The 24564-nt window shown below is 43.5% G+C and overlaps 1 protein-coding gene across 1 annotated transcript in view; it reads right to left on the bottom strand.

The window, feature by feature from the left end:
* Nucleotides 1–24564, bottom strand: part of ttn.2 (titin, tandem duplicate 2) — a 234276-nt gene that overhangs the window by 158356 nt on the left and 51356 nt on the right. The window contains exons 47-90 of the mRNA XM_078286142.1: nt 24271–24552; nt 23885–24163; nt 23508–23789; nt 23117–23395; nt 22556–22843; nt 22160–22438; nt 21716–21997; nt 21336–21614; nt 20958–21236; nt 20531–20809; nt 20130–20417; nt 19730–20008; nt 19349–19630; nt 18131–18409; nt 17740–18018; nt 17312–17590; nt 16928–17215; nt 16550–16828; nt 15894–16175; nt 15396–15674; nt 15008–15289; nt 14627–14905; nt 14233–14520; nt 13775–14053; nt 13350–13631; nt 12905–13183; nt 12258–12545; nt 11429–11716; nt 10466–10756; nt 9645–9932; nt 9015–9125; nt 8241–8526; nt 7831–8014; nt 7653–7736; nt 6951–7257; nt 5943–6203; nt 5298–5507; nt 5105–5182; nt 4688–4744; nt 3036–3113; nt 2882–2953; nt 1549–1635; nt 1004–1222; nt 317–766 (exon numbers count right to left, since the gene is read on the bottom strand). Coding sequence (XP_078142268.1) covers nt 317–766; nt 1004–1222; nt 1549–1635; nt 2882–2953; nt 3036–3113; nt 4688–4744; nt 5105–5182; nt 5298–5507; nt 5943–6203; nt 6951–7257; nt 7653–7736; nt 7831–8014; nt 8241–8526; nt 9015–9125; nt 9645–9932; nt 10466–10756; nt 11429–11716; nt 12258–12545; nt 12905–13183; nt 13350–13631; nt 13775–14053; nt 14233–14520; nt 14627–14905; nt 15008–15289; nt 15396–15674; nt 15894–16175; nt 16550–16828; nt 16928–17215; nt 17312–17590; nt 17740–18018; nt 18131–18409; nt 19349–19630; nt 19730–20008; nt 20130–20417; nt 20531–20809; nt 20958–21236; nt 21336–21614; nt 21716–21997; nt 22160–22438; nt 22556–22843; nt 23117–23395; nt 23508–23789; nt 23885–24163; nt 24271–24552 — 10950 coding nt within the window. The remainder of the gene's footprint in view (nt 1–316; nt 767–1003; nt 1223–1548; nt 1636–2881; nt 2954–3035; nt 3114–4687; nt 4745–5104; nt 5183–5297; nt 5508–5942; nt 6204–6950; nt 7258–7652; nt 7737–7830; nt 8015–8240; nt 8527–9014; nt 9126–9644; nt 9933–10465; nt 10757–11428; nt 11717–12257; nt 12546–12904; nt 13184–13349; nt 13632–13774; nt 14054–14232; nt 14521–14626; nt 14906–15007; nt 15290–15395; nt 15675–15893; nt 16176–16549; nt 16829–16927; nt 17216–17311; nt 17591–17739; nt 18019–18130; nt 18410–19348; nt 19631–19729; nt 20009–20129; nt 20418–20530; nt 20810–20957; nt 21237–21335; nt 21615–21715; nt 21998–22159; nt 22439–22555; nt 22844–23116; nt 23396–23507; nt 23790–23884; nt 24164–24270; nt 24553–24564) is intronic.

Below are 24564 nucleotides of genomic sequence, written 5' to 3'. Positions count from 1 at the left end.
TATTCTTAACTGAATCAATATATGCTGGCATTCAAAAATAAAGCAGATTAAGACAAACAGTATACCGCATCATACAGACACTGTCATTAGTTGTAAAAGTTGGGGATAAATTAAAAGTCACCAGAAGTCCAAGGGTTAAAGAGTTAAGGAGTTTGCTAGCGCAAACAACACAAGCAACCAAAACACAATAAGCATCAACAGCTTAGTCACACAAGCAGTCAGATGAATCACTCTGGATGAGTAGAAGGTGGAAGGTAGAGTTAAGAAGATTAAGAAAAAACCCAGAGCTGCTTCTCTGGCCAGAGATGTTGTATACCTTTCTTTGGAGCTTCCTTTGGAGCGGGAACTGGTGCTGGTTCTGGCTTTGCTTTCGTAGGTTCTGGTTTTGGCACCGCAGGCTCTTGTGTTCTCACTTCCGGTTCAGCTTTTTTCACCACTTTTTCTGGCTTGGAAACTGCGACTGGTTCAGGTTTTGGAGAGGGGGGCTCTGGCAATACAGCAAGCTCGGGTTTACGGACCTCTGGTTGGGGTTTTCGTACTTCTGGTTCTGGTTTACGGACCTCTGGTTGGGGTTTTCGTACTTCTGGTTCTGGTTTACGGACCTCTGGTTGGGGTTTTCGTACTTCTGGTTCTGGTTTACGGACCTCTGGTTGGGGTTTTCGTACTTCTGGTTCTGGTTCTGGTTTTCGGACCTCTGGTTCTGGCTTGGTTACTGCTGGTTCAGGCTTGATCTTTGCCAGCTCTGGTCTTGGAGCCTCTTCAGGGACTTAAAGCAACATGCACATCGGTTTAGATATGTGCAGAGAAAGTAAACACATATAGGTACTCACAAATAAAAAGATTCGCTTCCATGTTAGAAGCTATGCAAACACAGTAAAGAAACATCCAAGACAGAGAAACATACAGACCAACAACACAGTTAGACAGACAACAAGCTGCTAGTTCAGATTCTTCAGAACTCAAAAGGAAAAGACAAAGCAAATCCAAACAAGACCGGAAATACCTTTGGATGGTGGAGTCACCGGCTTCTTCACCGGCACCGGCTTTGCTTCCGGCTCCCGCTCCACCTTCGGAGCCGGCTTGGCTTCCGGTTCTGCTTTCGGAGCCGGTGTGGTCTTAGGCTTGGGTTCAGGTTCTGCTTTAGGTTTGGGCTTGGGTTCAGGTTCAGGCTTAGCTGCAGGTGCCACTTTAGGCTCTGCTGGTGCCTGAGGCTTGCGCTCATCTTCAGGTAACACAGACAGGAATATCAGCTAAAAGCTTCAGTAATATTAAAGGTTATCAAGAAGCTCAAAACAGCAAGAATAAGACTAAACCCCACAGCAGACAAGACAGACGGGGAGACGCACTCATCAGTAAGAGTATTAAAGAAATGAGCAAAACATATTACATACACTTCACTAAACTGACAGAATAAGATTACATTTGGCATAATATTAAGACACACAACACAGACATCAAGAGGTGAGAAGACAAACACCATAGTTGTGAATATAATCTGTTACTGAGGACAGTGGTTTAGACATAAACAGCAGGAACAGCATCAGGTACCTTTCTTTGGCACTTCTGCTGGCTTCTCTGTGGGCGGAGCCGGGGCAGCGGAGGGCTTGGCGCCAGGCTTCTTAACCTCCTCTGGTTCTTTTAAGACATATTCAAAGTTAACAATCACATCAACTCAACAGAAACAGAGGTCAGAGTTGGTTATGCTGCCCATCAAATGGTGCAACAGAGAACAGAAGAACATAGAAGACAGACGGAGAACAGAGAGGAAAACAAGACAAGAAGACAAACAACTGGATAACAAAAGTTGACATAGAATAGATGTGCAAAAGTCAAACATCATATTGAAATAGTAAACAAAACAGATGACATCAACAACAAAAAGGAAAGATGAATGTGACAGAGTTCAGTACAAAGATGTTAACAGAAATCAGCAGCTGTACCTTTGGGAGCAGGAGGTTCTCTCCGCTCTGGAACTGAAACTGCAGCAACCTTCTCCTCTACCGGCTTTTTGGCTTCCGGAACTTGAAAAGTTCAGTAAAGTTAAGTGAATTTGCCCTTTTCCAGATTTAATGAACATAGCACCAGTTTAATGACTGGGACACTTATGGTAACACAAAAGCGTTATGGAGATAGAGACACAAGTAGACAACATAAAATATACAGGAAAGGTTTTAAAGGAGTAAAAAATGCTCTTAATGACACTAGACACCAACAAATGAACAAATGAACGATTTATGAAACAGGTACATGTCAACAGCAGAGACATGTTGGTACCTTTAGGCGGTGATGGCTCCTTCACAGTCGGTCTAGGCTTCTCCTCAGGCTTCTTCTGAGCTTCAGGAACTTAAAAGACACTCACTGTGTTAGCCTTGCATCGCTTTAGCTAAGAGACGTCATGCATTTGCATGTAGAGCAAAGAAGCACAACAAGAGATATGACAGACAAACAAAAAGCAACTACAGTAGCTGCTATAATGACAAGTCTATCTAAAGCCAAAATAAAAAAGAACAATAAATATTAACACAGACAAGGATGAGTGATAAGAGCTTCAGGAACTTAAAAGACATTACTGTGTTAGCACTCACTGCTTTAGCTAAGAGAGACGTCATGCATTTGCATGTAGAGCGAGGAAGCACAAGAGATATGACAAACAAGAAGTACCGACAGTATCTACTGGTAACTGTAATGACAAGTCTATCTATAGCCAAAAAGAACAATAAATATTAACACAGACCGATAAGTATTGGCCATGTCAAGACAACTAAGGCACAAGAGCAACAAACGGCAACAGAGTTAAGACAGAAGCAAACGATCTGAGACTAGTGGAGGACGGAGGACCAGGACAGAGCGGTGAGCCGGGCAGCAGGCAGCACTGCAGTACCTTTGGTTGGGATTTCCTCTCTCATTCCTACTTTCTTGGTCTCCACTGTCTCCTCAATGGGAACTCTGGCAACTGGTGGAAAAATAAGAAAACATCAGAATCATCACCACAGTCTGCAACCATCAGGAAACATTAAGGAACCGAAAGAAGTTACGGCCAACACAGATATACACAGGAGAAGAAGAATCGCTGGGGGGAAGGACTGGGGAAGAGACAGAGTTGTGGACCGGCTCTGGACACACAAACACATTAAAGTAGATGACATGAAGAAGACACAAGTCTCCACAAACAGGACACACACATGAAGAGAGAGCCAACTGAGATACTGTACATTTCAAAGAGAGGCTCAAACACACACACACACACACACACACACACACATACACACACGTAGGTAATACGAGACAGACAAACATCTTAGCAGAACAAACTGAGTTGAAGCTGGAAGTGTTAGAGCTACACTAAGGCTTTCCTATAGATTATCAGAATGGGCTACAGCTGCAGATACCTTTAGTTGTGGACAGTTGTGTTACCGTCTCTTCTGTCCAGCTCTGATACTCGACTGAAGGGGCGACAACCACAAGAAGGACAAAACACAACATGAGATGAGGAGCTGGACTCATGCTGCCGTTTCACAAGTTAACACAGTCCTGATCCTGCCGCCCTGCAGCTGACCGCTACGGCCAGGAGGGACAAGATGACCAGGGCTGAATGTGAAACGGCAACATGGCAGAAGGTTAGTGAGTGTGCAACTGATGGAGAGATGCAAGATGGGAGGAAACTGGAAGGATAGTGAAGAGGATGGAATGAAAAACACGAGCCTCAAACCGCAGACACAAAGGAACAAGAACATGGACAAAATGTGAACTCTGTGCTGTTAAATGAATGGTGATTTGATTAAAACCGCATATCATGATGAATGAAGTTATGATGGATATTAGAGGCAGATTTGGGCAAATTCACATTCATAAAGTTGTGCTTGATTTAACTTGCCAGGGAAATGAAGAACCTGAGTATCATTTGGAATATAAATGAGGCATTCCCCATGAAAGTTGCTAAACTATTTTGCCCACATCTGCTTTGAGGGTTGATGGGAATGGAGAGAATGAAGCTTGTGTGAAAAAGGAGAAATACAACATGTTGTACCTCTCTGCTCCACCTCCACCTCTTCTTCATAGTGATAGGAATATTCAGTGGATTCTTGTGAAGACAAAATTGTATTTGTTTCCATTATTAAGAACAGAAATGATTAAGTTTTATATTTTTGGTGTTAAATGTTGGTAAGTTTGACTAACACTCAGGTGAGGGATTGTATCAGATTTTTGTGGGATTTCTATCCTAAAACAATAGATTAGATTAGATTAGATTAGATTAGATTAGATTAGATTAGTTTACTTTCACTGCAGGACCTGAAGGAGGTTGTAAATAAAGGAAATATAAAAACAAATACCTCTCTGTTCCATCTCTTCTTCATACTGATAGTATTCAGAGGATTCTTTAAAAGACAGAGACATGTTGGTTTCATTACGATGTTGAGTTTGACTCAATGTAACAGATCTGGAGTCATGTGACCTGAACCACAGTCAGTTCTCTGACTCTTTGAAGCTTTATGGATCCCAGAACTTGAGTAATTTCAATTTGAACAACTCCAAAATATAAATATAAAAAGCAATTAAATTAAAATGTCTGATTGGATTGATTGATTGATTGATTGATTGATTGATTGATTGATTGAGTGATTGATTGATTGATTGATTTCAACGTGAACTGAACCCAGTAGTGCTGAATGTCGGGTCTCAGTCTTACCTTGAATTGCAACTGATGAAGGCACCTCGGGCCTCTGAACTGAGGAGTCTGGGATATCTACAGAATATGGAATTTGGTTTATGTGTGAGGGACAATTCACTAGTGAATATAACTTTATTTGATAGAAACTTTTGCTTTAAAAGTACAGGCATTATTAAAGAAAACATTAAGTTCTAGACTGCATATAGATAGTATTATTAAAACAGAAGCACCACGTTAGTAGTAGATTGATGTTAACTGCTCTTTAAAAGTGACTAAAATGAGTTGATTAAAATGTGTTGGCTAGAAAATGAAATACTTACCAAAGGGCACCATTGCTAATTCAATTTCTGTGAAAAGGGGAAGAGTGAATATGGTGTTAAACACCGAACAGACAAACGCTGAACATGAAAGGTGCTGCCTGACTGGGAACTGTACCTTTGCCAGACAAATAAAGCTCAGCTGTGCTCTTAGCCTCTCCTCTGGGCTCCAGCCTCACAATCACTGAGTACACGCCTACATGGGATTAGTAATGAAGACGATTTAACACTCAGGCATAAAAACACTGATGGGAAAATCCACAGGAAAAGGTTTTGGGGATGAGACTGGGGTTCGATGGCGCTCTACACACCTTCGTCTTCAGTGGTCACGTTTCTGATCACCATGAAATGTCTTCGGCCCTCGCTTGTGAAGTTGTACTTAGGGCTCTCTTTCAGTTCCCATGTGTCTTTGTACCACGACACGATCGCATTGTCGAAGGAAACTTCACATTCAAAGGTGGCCGACTGGCGCTCGTTGACTTCGATGTTGTGGATGCGTTTGGTGAAATGAATTTGTTCAGCTAAAACAGATAAACACGTGAATGGTAAATGTGTTGTCATTGCAACTGGAATGTATGAAATTATTTGAATGTAGTTTTCATTTACAAAACATCCAATGAGTGGCATGGTTAGAGAGGAATGTGTTCACAGTGAGTTCATGACGGTTATGATGGCTGGTTTTGGGTTGATGGATTTGAGTCGAGACGGATGTAAGAAGACAAAGAATGATAGGATGATGGCGGAAAGTTTGCAAGATCACCCAGGAGAGGAGAGGCGTAAAGAGGGTTAAGACAGAGGAAGACAAATCCAGGAAGAAAGAGCGGGTGAAAAAAAGAGGACAAAATCAAAATCTTCAACATTAGTCTCACAGTTTGATGGTAGTCGAAAGAGGTTAGTAAAAGGGCAGAACATCGACCACTTCTAGAAGGTTCTAGGATGCGTTCCAGGGTACAAACCTTCCACCCAGAGGTCAGCGGAGGACTCCAGGTTCTCATATCTGCAGCTGTATCTCCCCTGGTCTTCAGGCTTCAGGTCTCTAATCAGGAGCTTCTGAACCTTGTGTTTCACCTCAGACGTGTACCTGCCCTTCATCTCTAACCGCTTGCCGTTTTTAAACCACTGTGTCTGTACGTTAGGGATGGACAACTGACAAGACAGAGTGCACGACTGGCCTTCCTTACCCGATGTGTCCTGCAGATGCTTCTCAACCTCCGCTTCTGAAACACATGAAGAACAACAGAGGGCATCGGTCAATACATATCTCTAGGACTGAACACTATGTGAACGGCAACTACAGTAGATACCAAGAGCTTCCAGCAGCAGCAGAATATAATGCAGACATAGGAAACCAAAAGATACAGATGACATTTGGTATCAATAGCATTCTCTGTTCAATAAGGAATCCATGACAAACCCAATCATGTTAAATATAACCTCATCGTATCCATGTCAAATATTACAACATTGTGCCCATGGGCAGCAAAAATCACAGGTGTGACCAAGTCAACTTTGCTCGAGTCCCAAGTCAGTCTCAAGTCTTGAGGCACAACTGTCAAGTCAAGTCCCAAGTCTAAATGTAGATTTCCAAGTCAAGTCACAAATCATTCACAAGTCATTTATACAAACACAAGATCAAGACTAAAGTCAAGACTTTAGAAACCTTTTCAAGTCATCAAAGTACAAGTCAAAGTCAAGTCCCAAGTCACCAGAACTCAAAATTGTGACTCGACTCCAAGTCATGTGACTCGAGTCCAAGTCATGTGACCTGAGGCAAAAACCTATCAAGTTTGGATGTATTACTGTAACTAAAAGCTAATGTTGTCCATCTATGACCATTGGACTAAGCCAATGTATTTAACAAACCTCACAATGTAACAAATGGGCATTTATGTCAAGATCAGCAAGTTTTTATCAATTTCTGAAAGGCTGATTTTTGTTTTCCAGAGTCCGGTGACGTGCAGCACCGGTGGACCTGCAGGTGCGGTAGCTGTGTTGGTACTGACCCATGACGGTGAGCTTGGCGCTGGAGATGTGCGGCCCACACACCACTCGGTAGTTGCCCTGGTCTCTGGACTGGCAGTCCTTGATCTTCAGCAGGTGGCGGTCGCCGGTGATGCTGATGTCATACTTATCGCTGTTGTCCAGTTTCTGGGTGCCCTTGTACCAGGACAGGGTGATTTCTGGGTAATTGATCTTGATCTCACACTCAAACACAGCCTCCTTGTTGGTGAAGGTGGCCTGGTCGGAGATGTCCTTCACCACAGTTACAGGCTACAGGAGCAAGCAGAGGGGATTCTCAGCATGAACCTTAACTGACAACTAAAGTGATGATGACAGGGATGACAGAGAGGTTTTATCATGGAGGAAGATACACAACCCAAGATACTACCAAAGTTCAACAACACTTGAAGCCTTTCTTGTACTATCCACGGATACTTCAGCTGTGGTACTAAATTACTTTTCCAATGACTTATTTTAATGTTCAAAGTAGGCAGTGAAGCTTATTCTACTGTTGCACTGAAAGTCATTCTGGATAAGTCAGATAAACAACTAAAATGTAAATGTTCATATCAATCAAATCATTCAGCTGATACATAGCAAACACGGCACAAAGTAACAGACTTTGCATGATCACAGTAGACAGTAGACAGGCTGCAGGTACGAACCTCGGTGCGCTCCATTCTCTTCTGCAGGTCGGCCACCAGTCTGGCCATGTCCTCATCCGACTCTCTGTCTCCACGCTCCACTTCCTGCAACACAACAACAACAGCTCCACAATGTTCAACACGACACCCACAGAACACCGACTCACACCACAGACAAGCTACTTCCACTAAGGTTTACCGGTCTTCCACTTTCTTCAGCCTTCTCCTTCTTGAGCTGCTCAATGGCCTGCAGCAGGCCGCGGTAGTCGGTGATGCCGTACATTCGGGCGTACTTCTCATACTCTTTGGGGTCCACGTTCCTCAACAATTCAACTATATCAATGTCCTTCTCTTCCTGGGGACTCTTCTGCTTGGATGGGGTCCTAAAGAATAAAGCCACAGGAGACATGCATCTTAAAATGGTCTTTGTGCAAAATATAAAGAAGCAGACGGACATTGGATATTACACCTAGATGCCCCTAAATTCAAAGGCTTTTGCACTAAGAACGAACAGAAGACACACTGTTCAATCTGAAAAGCAGGTGGCTAAGTGAAAATATCAGTCAACAATTCTAAAACCGTTCTCACTCAAGAAGCTCATGAACTCACTTCTTCAGTTTGGCTCTGAGGTCTCCCTCCAGCGCTGCAGACTCTTTTCGTTCCTCAACATGCATGTCAGTGCTACATTCAATCTCTCCGTGTTTGTTGGCGGCGACACATCTGTACTGGCCGGAGTCAGATTTGGTCACTTCTCTGATCTCCAGTTTGGCCTCCTGGCCCTTCTGTTCAATGGAGATACGACCGCCATGTGTGATCTGCCTCCATTTGCCCTTCATCCATTTCACACTAGGGATGGGATCACCTCCGACTTTGGCGATGAAGGTGGCAGTTCCCTCTGCAAAACAACATGTGGGTTTTAAACAGTTTCTAGAGTAGAACAAAATGTAGTCGCCACTACAGCTACATTAAATTGGAGTCAGAGAACTGTAATGTAATGTACTGTAACTCCCATAGGTGGTGAATTTTATAAAAACTGAAACATGTTGCAGACAGTTTACTGTATGGACTAATATATTTATTCTTTGATGATGTCCGAGGGTTGAAACACGTTTGTCTGTTGCTGCTGCCGTGTTTTAAGAATAAACGAAGACGTATTAGTCTGTACACTTGCTGCTCATTTCTTTCTAAATTCGTATCTGTTGGACCTTGGACCCATTCTAAGATATATTCTTTGACATTTGAACCTTGTTGTTGTTTGTGCCACTTCCTGAGCCACAGAAACAAACCATGCATTCCAGTTTCACCTGGCGGCTCTAAGGCCCGAGTGGCTCCGACCGTCCCATGAAAAAAGTCCCCAGAGACTTGTGAACTGTCTCTACTCACTCTCAGTGGCGTGGGCGGTCCTGGGCTCCTCGATGAAGAACAGGTTGTCCAGTTTCTTAGCCGGAGCGGCTGCAGGAGCTTCAGCGGGAGCCGGAGCAGCTCCTGGTCGCTCTGCAACACAACATGATGCACTATTAATATTAGGTGGGGACTCAAGTCACAATTGTAATTGCTTGAGACTTGATTTGATGCATGAAGAGGAGACATGAAACTTGACTTGACTTGGGTTCTGGTGACTTGGGACTTGACTTTGACTTGTACTTTGATGACTTGAAAAGGTTTCTAAAGTCTTGACAAAAGATCTTGTGTTATCTTGTGAAGATGAGATTTGTTCCAGCAGACGACTGAATTTAAATTCTGTTTTCTGAATTTGTATGGAATGATTGAATTTATTGAAGTTGAAACTGATTATAGAAATCAAACTCATGATGCTCTTACCAAGTTTTTATCCTATTAAAACCATATTGCATTGAAAAGTCCTAGATATTTAGTTTTCTTTAAGATATTAAATTGATACTGGACTCTTGATTTGTTCTGACTTGACTTGAGACTGACTTGGGACTCGAGCAAACCTGACTTGGTCACACCTCTGCTGTGACCAGACAGTCGTTCCCTGGTGTTTCTACTGACCCTTCACAGTGACTTTGGCTTTGCAGAATTCAGTGCCGGCGTCGTTGGAGGCCTTGCAGAGGAAATCCCCTGCATCCTGCCTGGACGCCTGGCTGATCTCCAGGCAGGCCGTCCCATCAGAGAAGGTGATCCTGGTGTTTCCGCTGGAGGTCAGGTCCTTCCTGTCCTTCATCCACTGGACCTTCAGAGGAGGAGAGCCTCGCACGTGGCACTTCAGGCTCAGCCTCTCCCCCTCGTCCACATTCACCGGTTTGAGAGGGACGTCAAACACCGGAGGCTTCTTGGCTTCTGCAGTAAAGAAAGAATAGTTTCAGTTAAATACTTAATACTCAGAGGTGGCCGACTGGCATTTATTTGTGTCAGTATTGAGAGTATTTGGTGAATTTAATTTGTTAAGCTAAAAAGTGAATGGTGCGTGCTGTGTTGTCTTTAGAACACATTCCCATTAACCTGTGGTGCATTTTATTGTGGCACTTCAACAAAAACATTTCATTTGATGAGAGGTAAAACGACATATATACAGTCCATTATGAGTCATTGGTACAAAAAAAGTAATATACAGTATATTAAACTGTTAAATTCATAAATTAAGTTGTTCAGAACATATCCAGGATGGTTGGAAGAGAAGTGCCTCTCCAAACAAACTATGTGTTGTAGGTATTCATCAGGAGGACTTTTATTTACTCTTATTTATTTATCCATTTATTTTGCCTCTACCTGCTAAATAAGAACTATAGTTCTATTTTATAATTGTATTTTTGTCCATATGTATATGATATATGTGAAAATTCAATAAAAAACAAAAGGTAAATGAAACCTACCACAGATGCCCACTGAGACGTCGCAGGAGGCTCTCCCAGCCTCGTTGGCGGCCTGGCAGGAGTATCTGCCGCTGTCCGCCAGCTGGCTGCTCTTGATGCACAGCACGGCCACGTTGCTCTTAAAGCTGATGTCATATTTATCAGAGCTGTAGATCTCTGTACTGTCCTTAAACCAGCTGACTGCCATGGGCTGAGAGCCGGTCACTCGACCTTCAATCTTCACCAGTTTGCCCTCCGTGTCCTCCATGTGCTCCGAGGGCTTTTTGGTGAAGACTGGAGGGTTTTTACGCTCTGAAAATGGAAAGTAAGGAAATTATGTTAAAGCAATATTCCACTTAGTTTTAACATGGAGATTATTCTGCTCTTGACCGCCATGAAAAGCAGAATATAATCTCCTCACCAAGATCAGATGCAACTGGACGAGTTTGTAACGTTCAGATTTTTACTTCCCATTCATTTGAATGGAAACTGACATTGAACCCGTTGGTGAACAGATTCAACAACAGATCCTGCTGCTGTGATTTCCAGCTGACTGTTGGTCCGACGCTTCAGAACAGAATTTCACCAAACAGCATTTTTATTGACAGATGGACCAAGAATAGAAATGCAAAAAGAGGACGGACCCAGGATGCTTTGTTGTCTTAAAGCAGGATCTGTTGTTGAATCTGTTCACTAAAGTGTTCAATGTTAGTTTCCATTCAAATGAATGGGAAGTAACAAACTGAACGCTACAAACTTGTCCAGCTGCATCTGATTTTGGTCAATAGATTATATTCTGGTTTTCATGGCAGTCAACAGCAGAATAACCTCCATGTTAAAACTAAGTGGGATATTGCTTTAAAGAGAGGAAATTGAAGTCATCACACAAAGAACGCCCACAAGGAGGCTGGAGCAAAGCAACATTATGAGCAGCTTTAGAAGACAGGGCCAGAAAAGTGAGGACATGAAGAGCAGGTCAAATACCTTTGACAGTGATATCTGAGGAGCAAGAGTCCTTGCCCATGTCATTAGAGGCATGGCAGAAGTATCTTCCTGTGTCGGCTTTATCTGCCTTCAGAATGGTCAGCTGGGGCGTGTTTTCCACACAGCTCATCTTATAATTTCCCCCAGAACGGATATCTTTATGGTCTTTGGACCATGTGACTTTAATGGGGGCAGAGCCGGTCATGTGACACTCCAGCTCAATACTGTCACCAACTGTCACTTCCTTTGGTGACAACTTTGTGTCAAAGACGGGGGCGTATCTTGGCTCTGCAGGGTCCATGGAAGAGTGGGAGGAAAATAAAACAACAACAAACCTTTAGATGCAAGTATTTAAACAGTTAGGCATAACACAGCCTCACACTGTCTGACAGCAGGTGGCACTATCTGACATCACCCACAAGACAGAAAAATTTGGGTATCTGTGTGCTGAGAAAGTTTACTAAGCCTCTTACATAAAAAGTGAATGTAACTGTATTTTAATTAGCCATTATTTTGAAATAAACCAAGACAGTTATTACATGACACCCAAAAGTGTCTTGCTGTATTTCTTAAATAAACCAAGATAGACACATTAGTGTCTTATATCAACCAAAAGAACCTTGCGCTGTTTTAAAAAAGACTCATAAAGAAAACTGAGCCTCCTGAGAAGCCTCTTTCCATTTTCCTCCTGTAAACCCAGACAGACAGACAGACAGACAGACAGACAGACAGACAGACAGATCTCTCACGGTTACCATCAAAACATCTTTCTATCTCTTACAAATCCCGACAGACGTCTCTCAGTATCATTCAGATTCCTAAGACAGACCTTGAAGAGTGAGCTTAGCTCTGCAGGAGGCCGTTCCCACGCTGTTGGTGGCGACGCAGGTGTATTCCCCAGAATGCCTCATCTCACCGCGGCCGATCTGCAAGACGGCCGTGTTGTCGTCGTACAACATGGAGAACTCGTCTCCCTGCCTCAGAGGTTCTCCATCCTTCAGCCAGGAAACCTCGATGGGCGAGGAACCGGCCACGCGGCACTCGAACCTGACCGGCTGGCCCTCAGTCTGCTGCAGACTGGTGATTTTCTTAGGGAAGGACGGCGGCGTTTTCGCCTCTGGAACAGGAGGATTTGACAATGAATGTCAGGATTTTAGCTGATAACTCACTAAGGACTGAACCAGCTAGTTCCATATTGTAGCTTTTAAACAAAGGGCTAGATTGTAAATGTGGGAATTTGGTATATATATACTTATCTCAATTAAAGATGTTTCTTATCCGTTGATTGCACCAGTTATAAATACAATCACTATGAATCATAAACTGTCTAAATGAAATTAGAGGCAGATTAGTAATGCCTGAAGATGGTGTGATGGAGAGATTAGATGATGATGGAGAAATATTTTTGAGATGAAGGTAATCCTTTTAAATAAGAATTAGACGCTAAAGTTTGGAGGCTTGGGGACAGATGATCACCTTGGACACTGAGCCTGCAGGTGGAGGAGGCAGATCCGATCCGGTTCTCCGCCTTACAGGTGTATTCCCCGATGTCGGCCTTGGAGGCTTTGCTCAGCTTCAGACAGGCAACACCTTTACTGTACTCTAACTTACAGGTGGGGCTGGACCTCACTTTGCCGTCGGCTTTGAACCAAGACACCTTGATCTCAGGTGTGCCGGCCACCTGGCACTTCAGACACACTGCGTCTCCTGCAGTCACCTCCATGGGTTCCAAAGTCTCAATGAAATAGGGCGGTTCTACAGCAGCAGATACGCACCGTTCAGACAAACCATAGAAAAAAACCATTTCAAGCAATCATATGTACATCAGGTCTACTGAGTTAAAGGTGTTAGCTCACACAGAATAAACCAAATACAGACACAATCCACTCATATGTTATCAGATAAAAGAAGGTAAACTAACCTAGAATGGACACAACTGCCTCACAGGTGTCCTTTCCAGCGTCATTGGACACTTCACAACAGTATTTCCCACCAGCCTCTTTGTCATCAGTGCTCAGACACTCCAAGATACAGGAGCTTTCAGTCGTGGTGATGTTGTACTTATAAGAGGCAAAGATCTGCTGGCCGTCTTTGTACCAGTTCACTGTGATCTTAGGGCTTCCGGTGTACGTGTTCTCTAGTATCAACGGTTTGCCCTTCTCAACCGAAACATCCTTCAGCTTCTTAGAGAAGCGTGCTGGCTCTGAGTGACATAACCAAAGACATCAGTTAGTTTACATTAGAGCAGGGACATTATAAAGGGAAAATTACAGTTTGGGGAACTATTTAATGGTGCATGGAGATTATGGGACATTATGGGAAATTATTGTTTCATATTAAACTAACCTTTGATGGTCAGGTTAACTGGGCAGCTTTCCTTCCCTGCATCGTTAATGATCTGGCATGTGTACTCTCCAGCGTGGGATTTATCCACACTGAAAAGCTCCAGAATAGCTTGGTTATCCTTCAAGGCAATGTCACAGCCTCTTCCAGGCATAATCTCCTTGGTTCCTCTGAACCACTTCAGTTTGAGAGGGGCACTGCCTTTCACCATGGCTGAGAAAGTCACTTTACTGCCTGGCATAGCTTCCACAGGCTGAGGCTGCACCACGAAAGACGGTGGTTCTGGGTACAAACAGAGAGTAGGGGCTTTCAACATGGTGGAATATGAAAGTGAACCAGTTTCATGACTACTTCACTACGAGCCAACTGATTGCAGTAACAAAACAAGCTAAAAACACTTAACAAGTCACTGATAACACTAACAACAGTCACCGCACGGTGCAGTCTCCATAGTTACTGACCTTTCACAATGAAAGAGGCACTGGTTTCACTGGATCCAGCTTTGTTGACGGCTTTGCATTTATACACTCCAGAGTCTGACAACTTAAGAGTGGGCACCTTCAGTGTGCAGTTGTTGTCACTGTATGCAATCTCATAATTCGGGCCACTCTGTACCTCCTCTCCGTCATGGTACCATGAGATAGTGAAAGGCGGGGAGCCAGACACTTTGCATTCCATTTCTCCAGCATTTCCAACAATTGTATTACAATCCTTCAATTTTCTTGAGAATGTTGGAGGTATGATCTTATCTGTTTGGGAGGGAAAGCAGTAGTAACGTGTGCATCAGGGAAGACAGATACAAACATAAATATAGTTATGCTGTCATCAAATTACAGGTAGGAAGTAGACACCAACCTAGGACAGTGAGGTTTATTTTACTTAGGTCCCTTCCAACCTCGTTTTTAACCTCAAATGTGTATTCTCCAGTGTCTATCCTCTCTGCTGAGAGGACCTTCAGGCTGGATATCATCTTAGAGAAGGAGATTTTGTATTTCCTCCCTGAGGCCAGCTCAATACCGTCCTTGAACCATTTAGGTACGAGCTCTGGGGTTCCACACACTTTGACCTCTAGGGCGGCCATATCACCTGCCGTCACACTCAGTGCATCAGGCTTATCCACTATCTTAGCAGGTTCTGAAAATCAAGAGAGAAGGGCAGAAAGAAAATTTTATGAAACCTGGAGGAGAAGGAAAACAAAGAACTGCAAGAGAAAGAGAGTATTACATGGTTACAAACCTAGAACAGTCAAGTTAGCAAAACATTCCACATTCCCAGCATCGTTTTTGAGCTGGCAGGTGTATTTGCCTGCCGTAGTTGCGTCAGCCTTAAAGACTTTAAGAGTGACCTGGTTGTTCTCAAAGGTGATTTTCCTGTTGTCACCGTCCCTGAGAATGTGATCCTTGTCCTGAACCCAGGACACAGTAATGGGTTCAGAGCCTTTAACAGTGGCCACAAGGGTCACCTCCTCTCCCAATATCACTGTCATGTTTGACAGTTTCTTCACAAACGATGGTGGCTCTGAAGAGAGGAAAAACAACGCAAAGGCAAAGTCAGCAAGGTGACAAAGTAATCCGCAAATCTAACATTAATGATTTTCATTTGAGATCATCGCATTTCTACTGACCTCTGAGTTTAACTGATGTCTGGCAGGTTTCACTTCCTACACTGTTTGACACTTTGCACTCGTATTCGCCGGCATCCGAGGGCTCTATCCCAATGATATGCAGCGTAGCTGAGCTGCCCTCGCTCACCATCTTATACTTCCTGCTCTCCATCAGAGGCTTCCTGTCTTTGAACCAGGTGACCTGGAAAGGAGCTGTACCGCTCATCTCACAGTATAGACTCACGTCCTTACCCTTCAGCCCTTCAACGGGCTGGGGAACTTTGACGAAAGACGGAGGGTCTACAAAAAGATCGGAAAACTGTTTAGAGGCATACAGGACAAAGAAGCCATCATGAAACCAGTGTAATTTCTCTTTGTAACTTTCCTTGAATCACTGATATCTCAATGACACACTGGAGACGAAATTGAACAGCCAGTGCATCAGAAAGATAAGAGCAGGAACAGTAAACACAACGAAAAATGGAGATCATGATGACTATGCAGTCACTAAAGGCTGACCTTTAACGGTAAGCGTGGTGCTGCAGCTGACACTGCCAGCATCATTCTGAGCTTCGCAGGTGTAAACTCCATCATCATCAAAGCTGGTGGTGAGCAGTTCCAGGACTGCTACGGAGTCAACAAATGATGTCCTGTAGTTGCCCCCATCCATGACCTTAGTGTCGTGTTTGTACCAGGTCATTTTCAGAGGAGCTGTGCCATTGACTTTGCACTCCAGGCGGAGTGGCTCACCCTTTTTCACAAACTTAGTGGCAGGGAGTTTCAGCACAAACTCAGGTGGTTCTGGAAAGCCAAAATATAAACACGTTAACTACTAGAAGTATGTGGGACATTTAACAAATGGTTATTAGAGACAGAAGGTAAGCTGAAGAGATGAGCTGAGGAGATGAGCTGACAGTAATGTGTTAGCAGCACAGGCAGAATGGTCGTGGAGAAGCAGGTGCAACACAAACAAAGGCAAACAGTTCGCGATGAGAAGCTGTAGCAGTGAAAGAGCTTTAAGAAATGATGAAGCTGCAGTGAAAAAGAGGGAAGTGTTGCAAAGCTGGGAACACTGAACACCCAATTTCACAACAAAGTCACTGTTTCTTGCCAGTGATGCAGATGTGAGATGAAGGCAGCCAAGCAAGAATTGATTTAAAAGATATAAATCCAACCTTTGACGGTTAAGTCTGCACTGCAGCGTACAGAGCCAGCCTCATTGCTGACTTGGCAAGAGTAAACTCCACTCTGGGCAACGCCCACTGAGTAGAGCTCTAAGAAGCAAGACAGTCCCTCCAGTCCTGTGAAACACGCGGGCCCAGTCATGAGCTCAGTGTCATCCTTGAACCATTTGACTGTGAAGGGAGCCGTTCCTTTAAATGTGCCTTTGAAGCGTACGGTGGTGTTGGGCAGAGCGGCCTGGGACTCAGGCAGCACCACAAAACTGGGAGGCTCTGAAGAGAACAAGATGGACCAGGTTAAAGAGGTACTCACCTTCACCACCGCCTCTGCTATAGGATTATATGACCAATGAATTTGGAGCATTCTCTAACCTTTGACCCTGAGGGATCCGCTGCATTCACAACTTCCTGCTTTGTTGGTCAGTTTGCAAGAGTAGGAGCCTGCATCAGATCTCTCTAGCTGTTCGATTTCTATGGACACAGCGTTGTCCTGCTGAATGAGCTTGTGTTTTATACCGCTAGAGATTTTACTCCCATCTTTCTGCCATTCCACAGAGATGGGGAGGGACCCAGATATTTTGCAACAGATTTGAACAAAGGCGCCCAATATCTCCTGCATTTCCGACAAGGGTTTCATGAAGCTTGGGGGAATTACTTGTTCTGTTACCAGAAGAACAATAACAAAATGATTAGATGGATATTCAACATATCTCTATGGACCATAGGAATATATATATATTTTGTTTTACCACCAACCTAATACGATCACTTTGACTTTGCAGGTGCAGCTACTGATGTGGTTCACCACCTCAAAGACATATTCTCCTTCATCCTCTCTCTGAGCGGACTGAATCTTTAGGCTGCTGATGTTGTTCTCAAAGCTAAGCTTGTGCTGCCTGATGGACTGCAGCTCCTTGCCACCTTTCATCCATTTCACTTTGAGCTCAGGAGAACCAGTTACTTTACAGTCCAGACTGACTGGGTCTCCAACTGTCACCTTTATCACCTCAGGTTTCTCTGTGATCTGAGGGGGCTCTACAATGCAAAACAAAGTGTCATGAAGTTGCTACTCAGATACTCGCATCCAATATAGGACTGATCAAAAAGCATGGATATACACTGACTTAATGCTAACTAAAGCAAAGATTTGATATTTATCAATGATAAGTCAAGCAAATATATACCTTGCACCATGAGGGTGGCAAAGCACTTGTCCTGTCCTGCCTCATTTACGACCTGGCAGGTGTATTTCCCGCTGTGACCCGCCTCACAGGCAGGAATCCTGAGAGTGGCCACGTTGCTCTCAAATGTTCTCTCGATCTTTGGATCCTCCAAGATCCAGTTCTCATCTTTTTGCCATTGTACAGAGAGAGTGGGAGAACCCTTCACAATGCACTGAAACTCTGCCATTTTGCCCAGAACAGTGGCCGCATTCTCAATCCTCTTGGTAAATGTTGGCGGTTCTATTAGTAAACCAATGAAATATTAATGTCTGTGGTCAGTTGTTGCCTCAAGTGATAAAAACATGAAAAAATATTGATAATCAATTTAGATTTCTAATTCAATGAAACTAACCTTTGATGTTTAGCGTAGTTTTACAAGTACAGCTTCCCACCTCGTTAGCGACTGTACACTGGTATTCACCCACATCTACAGCATCACATTTCTGCACCTCTAGACTCACGGTGCCATTGACCTGGGAGAAGCTGTGCTTCGCACTGGGTTTGATCTCCTTCATGTCTTTGTGCCATGTTATCTCAAACGGAGCTGTTCCAGTGACCTGACACTCAAAACAGGCACTGGAGCCCTTGACAACATCAGCCGGGGCCAGCTGTCTAACAAATGATGGTGGCTCTGGGATGAGAGAAAACAGATCATCCAAATTTCCTCAAGTCTGAACTTGGTTCTATGCATTTTATACTATAGACATCAGCTATATCAACAACTACTGCAGTGGTTCCCAACTCCAGTCCTTGGGACCCAGAGAGCTACTTTACAGTTTTCTATCCTACCAGTTAGTTAATAGAACTGGTGTCCCAGGTCTAAATCAGTCTGTGGCTCTTTATCAATCTGTGTTCTTGTGCGTTCTTGTGTCCTCCATGATGTGTTTTATGTAATATCTAACCGCTGAAGCACAATTCCAAAACAAAAGAACGAAAAAACGAGAGGACAGATAACGATCCCAGAAGTTTACTTGCCAGTCGAGGAAGCATCGGATGGAGATTTGACCCCAGAGAACGAATTGAAAACCCCAAGATACATTGCGAGAACGATGCATCACGTCCGAGCAGTGCTGTAGTCTACAGTACAGAGCAAGTTGAAACAGGTGGGAAAATTAAGCACTGTGAGTCCATCTCAAACTGTCAGAAAGCTTCTATGTTCTCTTTCATGAGAAGATCGTTCTCTCCAAGACGACTTGAGAAGAACTTTCCCTCCCAAGGTCTCAAGTATTGACTTGACATTATTGGATTTGATAATCAGCTCGACGGCTAGAATGAAAAGCAGCAGAGCCCGGGGTCCTGAGGACTGCAGTTGGGAACCATTGAATTACTGCATTTTCTATGTTTGAAAGCAGTGTTTCCCCCAGGAATGTTTCTTGCAGGTGTGGAAAAGCCTCAGAGACACACGTCATGTGACACGAAAACTCTAGTGTCAATTCTTTTAAGTATTATAGGGGATACTCTAGGACAGGTGACCCATCCTGCCTTTTCAGTGGTAGGGAAAACACTGTTTCCAATTAGATATTTTAAAAGTTCTTATTTAACCAGTTCCGCACCTTCTGACACAACTAACCTTTGACTTTGAGTTCCATGCTGCAGCTCTCACTACCAGCCTCATTACGAGCCTCACAGTAGTAAAGCCCACTGTCTTTGGTTTCAGCCCCGCTGACCTCCAGAGTGGCCACAGAGTTAACGAAGGCCATCTTGTATCTCTCACTGGGGCTGATTTCAGAACCTTCTCTGAACCAGTAGATGTCTATCTCAGGAGTCCCAGTCACCTGGCACTCAAACACTTTACTCTGACCAGGACGAACCACAGACACACGGTCGGGGGTCCGAGTGAACTTAGGAGGCTCTATGGAACAAAACGATAGGTATAACCATCAGATAGGTGATTGGGGGGCAAATTTGGTCACTATGAGGTTGATAGGTAGACATAAAGACAGATAATAACCTTTGACGAAAAGTGCCGCCTGGCATGAAGTGGAGCCAACATCATTCTGTATTTCACAGATATAATCTCCAGAATCTGAGGTTTTGGCAAAGAAGAGCTCCAGTGAACTAGAGGTGCTGTCTTTGATCACATTGCAGTCAGAGCTGGATAAAATCTCCTTGTTGTTTTTAAACCATTTAATGGTCAATGGTGGTGTGCCAGAGACAAGGACATTAAACTGGACCTTTGATCCAGGCAAAACATTCATTGATTCAGACTTTTCGAGAACACATGGTGGTTCTGTAAGAAGAAATGACAATGGTTGTGACTGCTGTTTCTTATCAAAATATCGGGCAATGCTTGTGTAGTCTCAGACATATGCAACTACTCAAAAATATTGAGGAAAGAAAATGATTCTAACCTTTGACAAACAAGCCTCCAGAACACTGGACAGTGCCAGCCTTGTTTTTAGCTATGCAGGTATAGCTGCCACTGTCTTTACTATCAAGACGAGAGATTTCCAGGAAAGCCACATTTTCAAAGAATGTGCATTTGTGTTTCTCATCAGTCTCGACCTCTTTCTCATCTTTGTACCACTGTATTGTTATAGGCAGGGAGCCAGATACAAGACAGTCCAGATGAGCAAATGATCCTTTGATACCTTCCTTCTGCTTCAGTTTTCTTGTAAAAGATGGTGGAAGTATTTGATCTAGCATAGACATATAGAAATAAAGGTAGTGAGGGTACTATTCAAAGTCATAATATGAAATCTAAAGAAATAAATATAGATTTTAAGTTCAACAGTACAAATTATGAACTGACCTAGAATAGTGAGAGTAGCCTCACAAGAGCTGTGGCCAACATCATTTGAAAGCTCAAAGGTGTATTCACCACTATCACTTTTCTCTGTTTTAATAATCTTCAGTATAGAGCTGGTGTCTGTGCTCTGTACTTTATATCTCTGGCCTGAGCTCAGCTCCTTGCCATCCTTCAGCCACGTGGCCTTCAGGGGTTTGGTGCCTGAGAACCTGGCCTCTAGTGTGGCTGGATCCCCCTGAGTCACACTGATAGATTTGGCTTCCTCTGTGATCTTAGCCGGCTCTGAGATATCAAACAAAACAATCAGCAAAGAATCTCAAACATGATATACTAGGAAAAGGTGACAGACTAAGAACTAAAATCACTAATAGACTAAGAATGGCTTAGAAAGACTGCTATTAGCAGAGTGATCTCCAACATCGCAACCAACCTTTGACTGTCAACACAGCAGAGCACTTCTGGCTCCCGGCCTGATTCTGAGCCTGGCAGGTGTATTTGCCGCCATGTTTGCCCTGTATGTTGGTAATATGCAGCAGAGCCGTCCTGTTCTCATGTGTAATCTGAATGTTTTCAGCCTCTTTGAGCTCGTGGTCGTCTTTCAGCCAGGACACAGTCATGGGCTCTGAGCCCTTCAGAGAACACTGCAGAGAAACCTCACTGCCCACCAGGGAACTAAGGTTCTCCAGCTTTCGCACAAATGATGGCGGTTCTACAAGCAAAAAATCATAAATGCGTTATCAGAGTCTCTACTAAATAAATCTATGAATGGCAATAGTTAAGGAAGAGTGGACATAGTTTCTAAACCAACCTTTGAGCGTTACTTGACAGTCACAGGCAGCCTTGCCCACTTCGTTCTCAACAGTACACTGGTAGGTGCCGGTGTCACCTGCCTCTACTGCCAGCACCTGCAGGGCTACCAGGTTGTCTTTCACTGTGATCCTGTTTCTCTTATCGTTCCTAACCAGCTTTGTGTTTTTATAAAATGATACGGTGAACGGAGCAGAGCCAGAGACTTGGCCCTCCAGCATCATCTCAGAACCTTTCACCACGTCTTTGGGCTCCAAGCTACGCACAAACATTGGTGGCTCTAAAAGAAGATGGCAGCGGTATTAGCGCATTAGACCATTCTATACTGACATAAAAATACCACATTGTTTTAATGGAAAGTTAAAGCTAAACTGAACCAACCTTTGACTGTCACTGTGCTGCTGCAGCTGTCACTACCAGCCTCACTGGATGCCACACAGACATAATCTCCACTATCCTCTACTGTACAGTTCACTATCTCCAGAGAAGCCACAAGGTCCGTCAAGCTCATTATGTATTTGTGACTGGAGCTGATCTCAATCTCGTTCTTGAACCACTTAAAAGCGATGACAGGACTGCCTCGGGCCTTGCACTCCAGCCTGGCAGAGTCGCTGCTGGTGACTAGCTTGGTTGCCTCAAGTTTTGTCACAAACACAGGAGGTTCTGAGAGAAGAGGTTAACATTCATCATGAGACACATAAGACAGTTAGCACACACAGATGTCAGTCAAGAACGTCAAGACATTTTCATCGTATTTGATCATTCAAGACGAAAAACAACAGACATTTCTGAGCATGCAGCTGCAAATGTTATTGAAGACGGCACCTTTGACAAAGAGGACTGCAGTGCAGTCCACCTTCCCAGCATCATTGGATACTTGGCATGTGTATTTCGCAGAGTCAGTGGGTTTCACTGAGTGAAGCTCCAAGGAGCTTGAAGAGGCATCTTTCTTTATGAAACATGTGCCTCCAGTAGAAATCTCTTTTTCCTCTCTGAACCACTTAACAGCCAAAGGAGCTGTTCCAGTGAAGGCTGATTTGAAGGAAACAGTGGTTCCTGGTATAACATCCTGGTTGTGTGGTTTCACTGTGAACACTGGGGGCTCTGGAAGCCGTTAGCAAGACAAGATTCACAAGTCATGTTATCAGAAATTCATTCGAGGATCGTATTCAACAAATGGAAGGGAACATAAGTATTCAGTAAGACAGAAATATTCATAACCTTTGACATAGAGCGTTCCACTGGTTTCTTTAAAGCCAGCAGAATTGGTGGCTCTGCACTTATAAACTCCAGAGTCGGCCTTCTCCAACTGAATTATTCTCAGCGTAGCAGAGCTATCTTTGAATTCAGGCTGGAACTTGGCTCCAGAATGGATCTCCTGGTCATCTTTGAACCAAGCTATGGTCATGGGTTGGGACCCAGACACCTTACAGTCCATGGAGACATCATTACCAATGTTACCATCAACTCTTTTCAGGGACTTGGTGAAAGTTGGAGGCATTATCCGATCTGGTTGTTGAAGAGAAAACATCTCATTCATTAACTCAATTTCATAGATACTTATTGTAGCAAGAGATTATATTGTTTTATTTTGTAGCACTATTTTGGTAGGTGAAAACATGGAGGCAAACATCTACTGCTACACAGAAAAAAGCTGAATTAATTTGTACATTTAGAAACTATTACGGTATCCAACTCTTATATACTTTTATATTTTTATTAATTTGTAAAACTGCAAAATACAGTATCAAATGTTAGGAGAAGCAGAAACAAGAAGCTAACCTAAGACAGTAACTGAGCATGTGCACTGGTCCTTTCCAACTTTATTGGACACCTCCATCTTGTATTCAGAAGTGTCTCCTTTTTCTGCTGTAAGAATCTTTAAGATGGCAGTATTCTCCTTCAGAGTCATTTTATATTTACGGCCACTCGTCATCTCCTTCCCATCTTTAAACCATTTCACTTTGAGGTCTGGGCTTCCAGCAATTGTGCACTCCAATGTGGCTGAGTCTCCTGCAGTCACACTGATGGACTCTGCAGGTTCTACGATTCTGGCAGGTTCTGAGATAAGACAGATCTGTTAGCTATAAAGACTTCAAGAGACTAGACATAAGAATATATACAAGTAAGAGCTATTTCTACACAAATATCTCAACCAAAGTTGTCAGCTGACCTTGCACAGTCAAAGTGGCTTCACATTTCTGTTGCCCAGCCTCATTCTCTGCTTGGCATGAATATTTGCCACCATGGCTGATGGCTACTGTTGATATTGAAAGGCTAGCAGTGTTGTTCTCAAACACCATCTTGATATTTGGATCACCATCTCTAAGTATCTCAGAGTCTTTCATCCATTTAACAGTGATGGGAGCTGAGCCTTTTATGGTTCCCTGTAGTTTCACTGTATTGCCCAACACTGCTGTAGCACTCTCGATCCTTTTTGAGAAAGATGGTGGCTCTACAAAACACATGATTAATAAACAACTGAGTATGAAGAACATGATTAAACCTCAATCTGAATAAAGCTGTTTTATCAGGCTCAAGCTTACTAACCTTTCAGCTTAGCTAGTGCCTTAGTGGTGACTTTACCCACATCGTTGGATATAACGCACTGATAATCTCCAATGTCTGCGCTTTCAAAGGACTGGATCTCCAGCCTGGACAGGGAGTCTTGGGAGACTATTTTATATCTCTTATCACCGGTGATGGCTTTCTTATTTTTTAACCAGGTGATTTCAAAAGGAGCTGTTCCTGTGATCTCACACTCCAGCTGAGCTGCTGCTCCCTTCACAGCCTCTACTGTCTGCAGCTCTTTTCTAATGGATGGGGGCTCTGGGAGTAAAAAGGGGAATGATGTATATACAGTTAATACCTGGAGGTTTTCAGTAATCACTCTTATTGAACAGAGCCTGTGAAGTAAAGGCGAGACAGTGACAAACCTTTAACAGCTATCTGGGTGTTGCAGCTCTCACTGCCGGCATCATTTGACACTTCGCAAGTGTAACTCCCACTGTCTGTGACAAGAAGATTCACTATCTCCAAAGTGGCAATCCCACTCTTGAATGAGATTTTATGTTTCTCTCCATCACTAAGCTCTCTCTCATTCCAGAACCAGTGGACTCGGAGTTCAGGAGATCCTTTGATGGTGCACTGTAAGCGTGCAGCTATGCCCTGTTTCCAAGTAATCTTTGGCTCCATTTTCTTGACAAAGGTAGGGGGTTCTGCAAGGAGTG

Source organism: Centroberyx gerrardi, chromosome 10 (genome assembly GCF_048128805.1).
Source record: "Centroberyx gerrardi isolate f3 chromosome 10, fCenGer3.hap1.cur.20231027, whole genome shotgun sequence".
NCBI classification, from domain to species: Eukaryota; Metazoa; Chordata; class Actinopteri; order Beryciformes; family Berycidae; genus Centroberyx; species Centroberyx gerrardi.
Note: the sequence above shows the minus strand (reverse complement) of the source record. Positions and strands in the feature narration are given on the sequence as shown.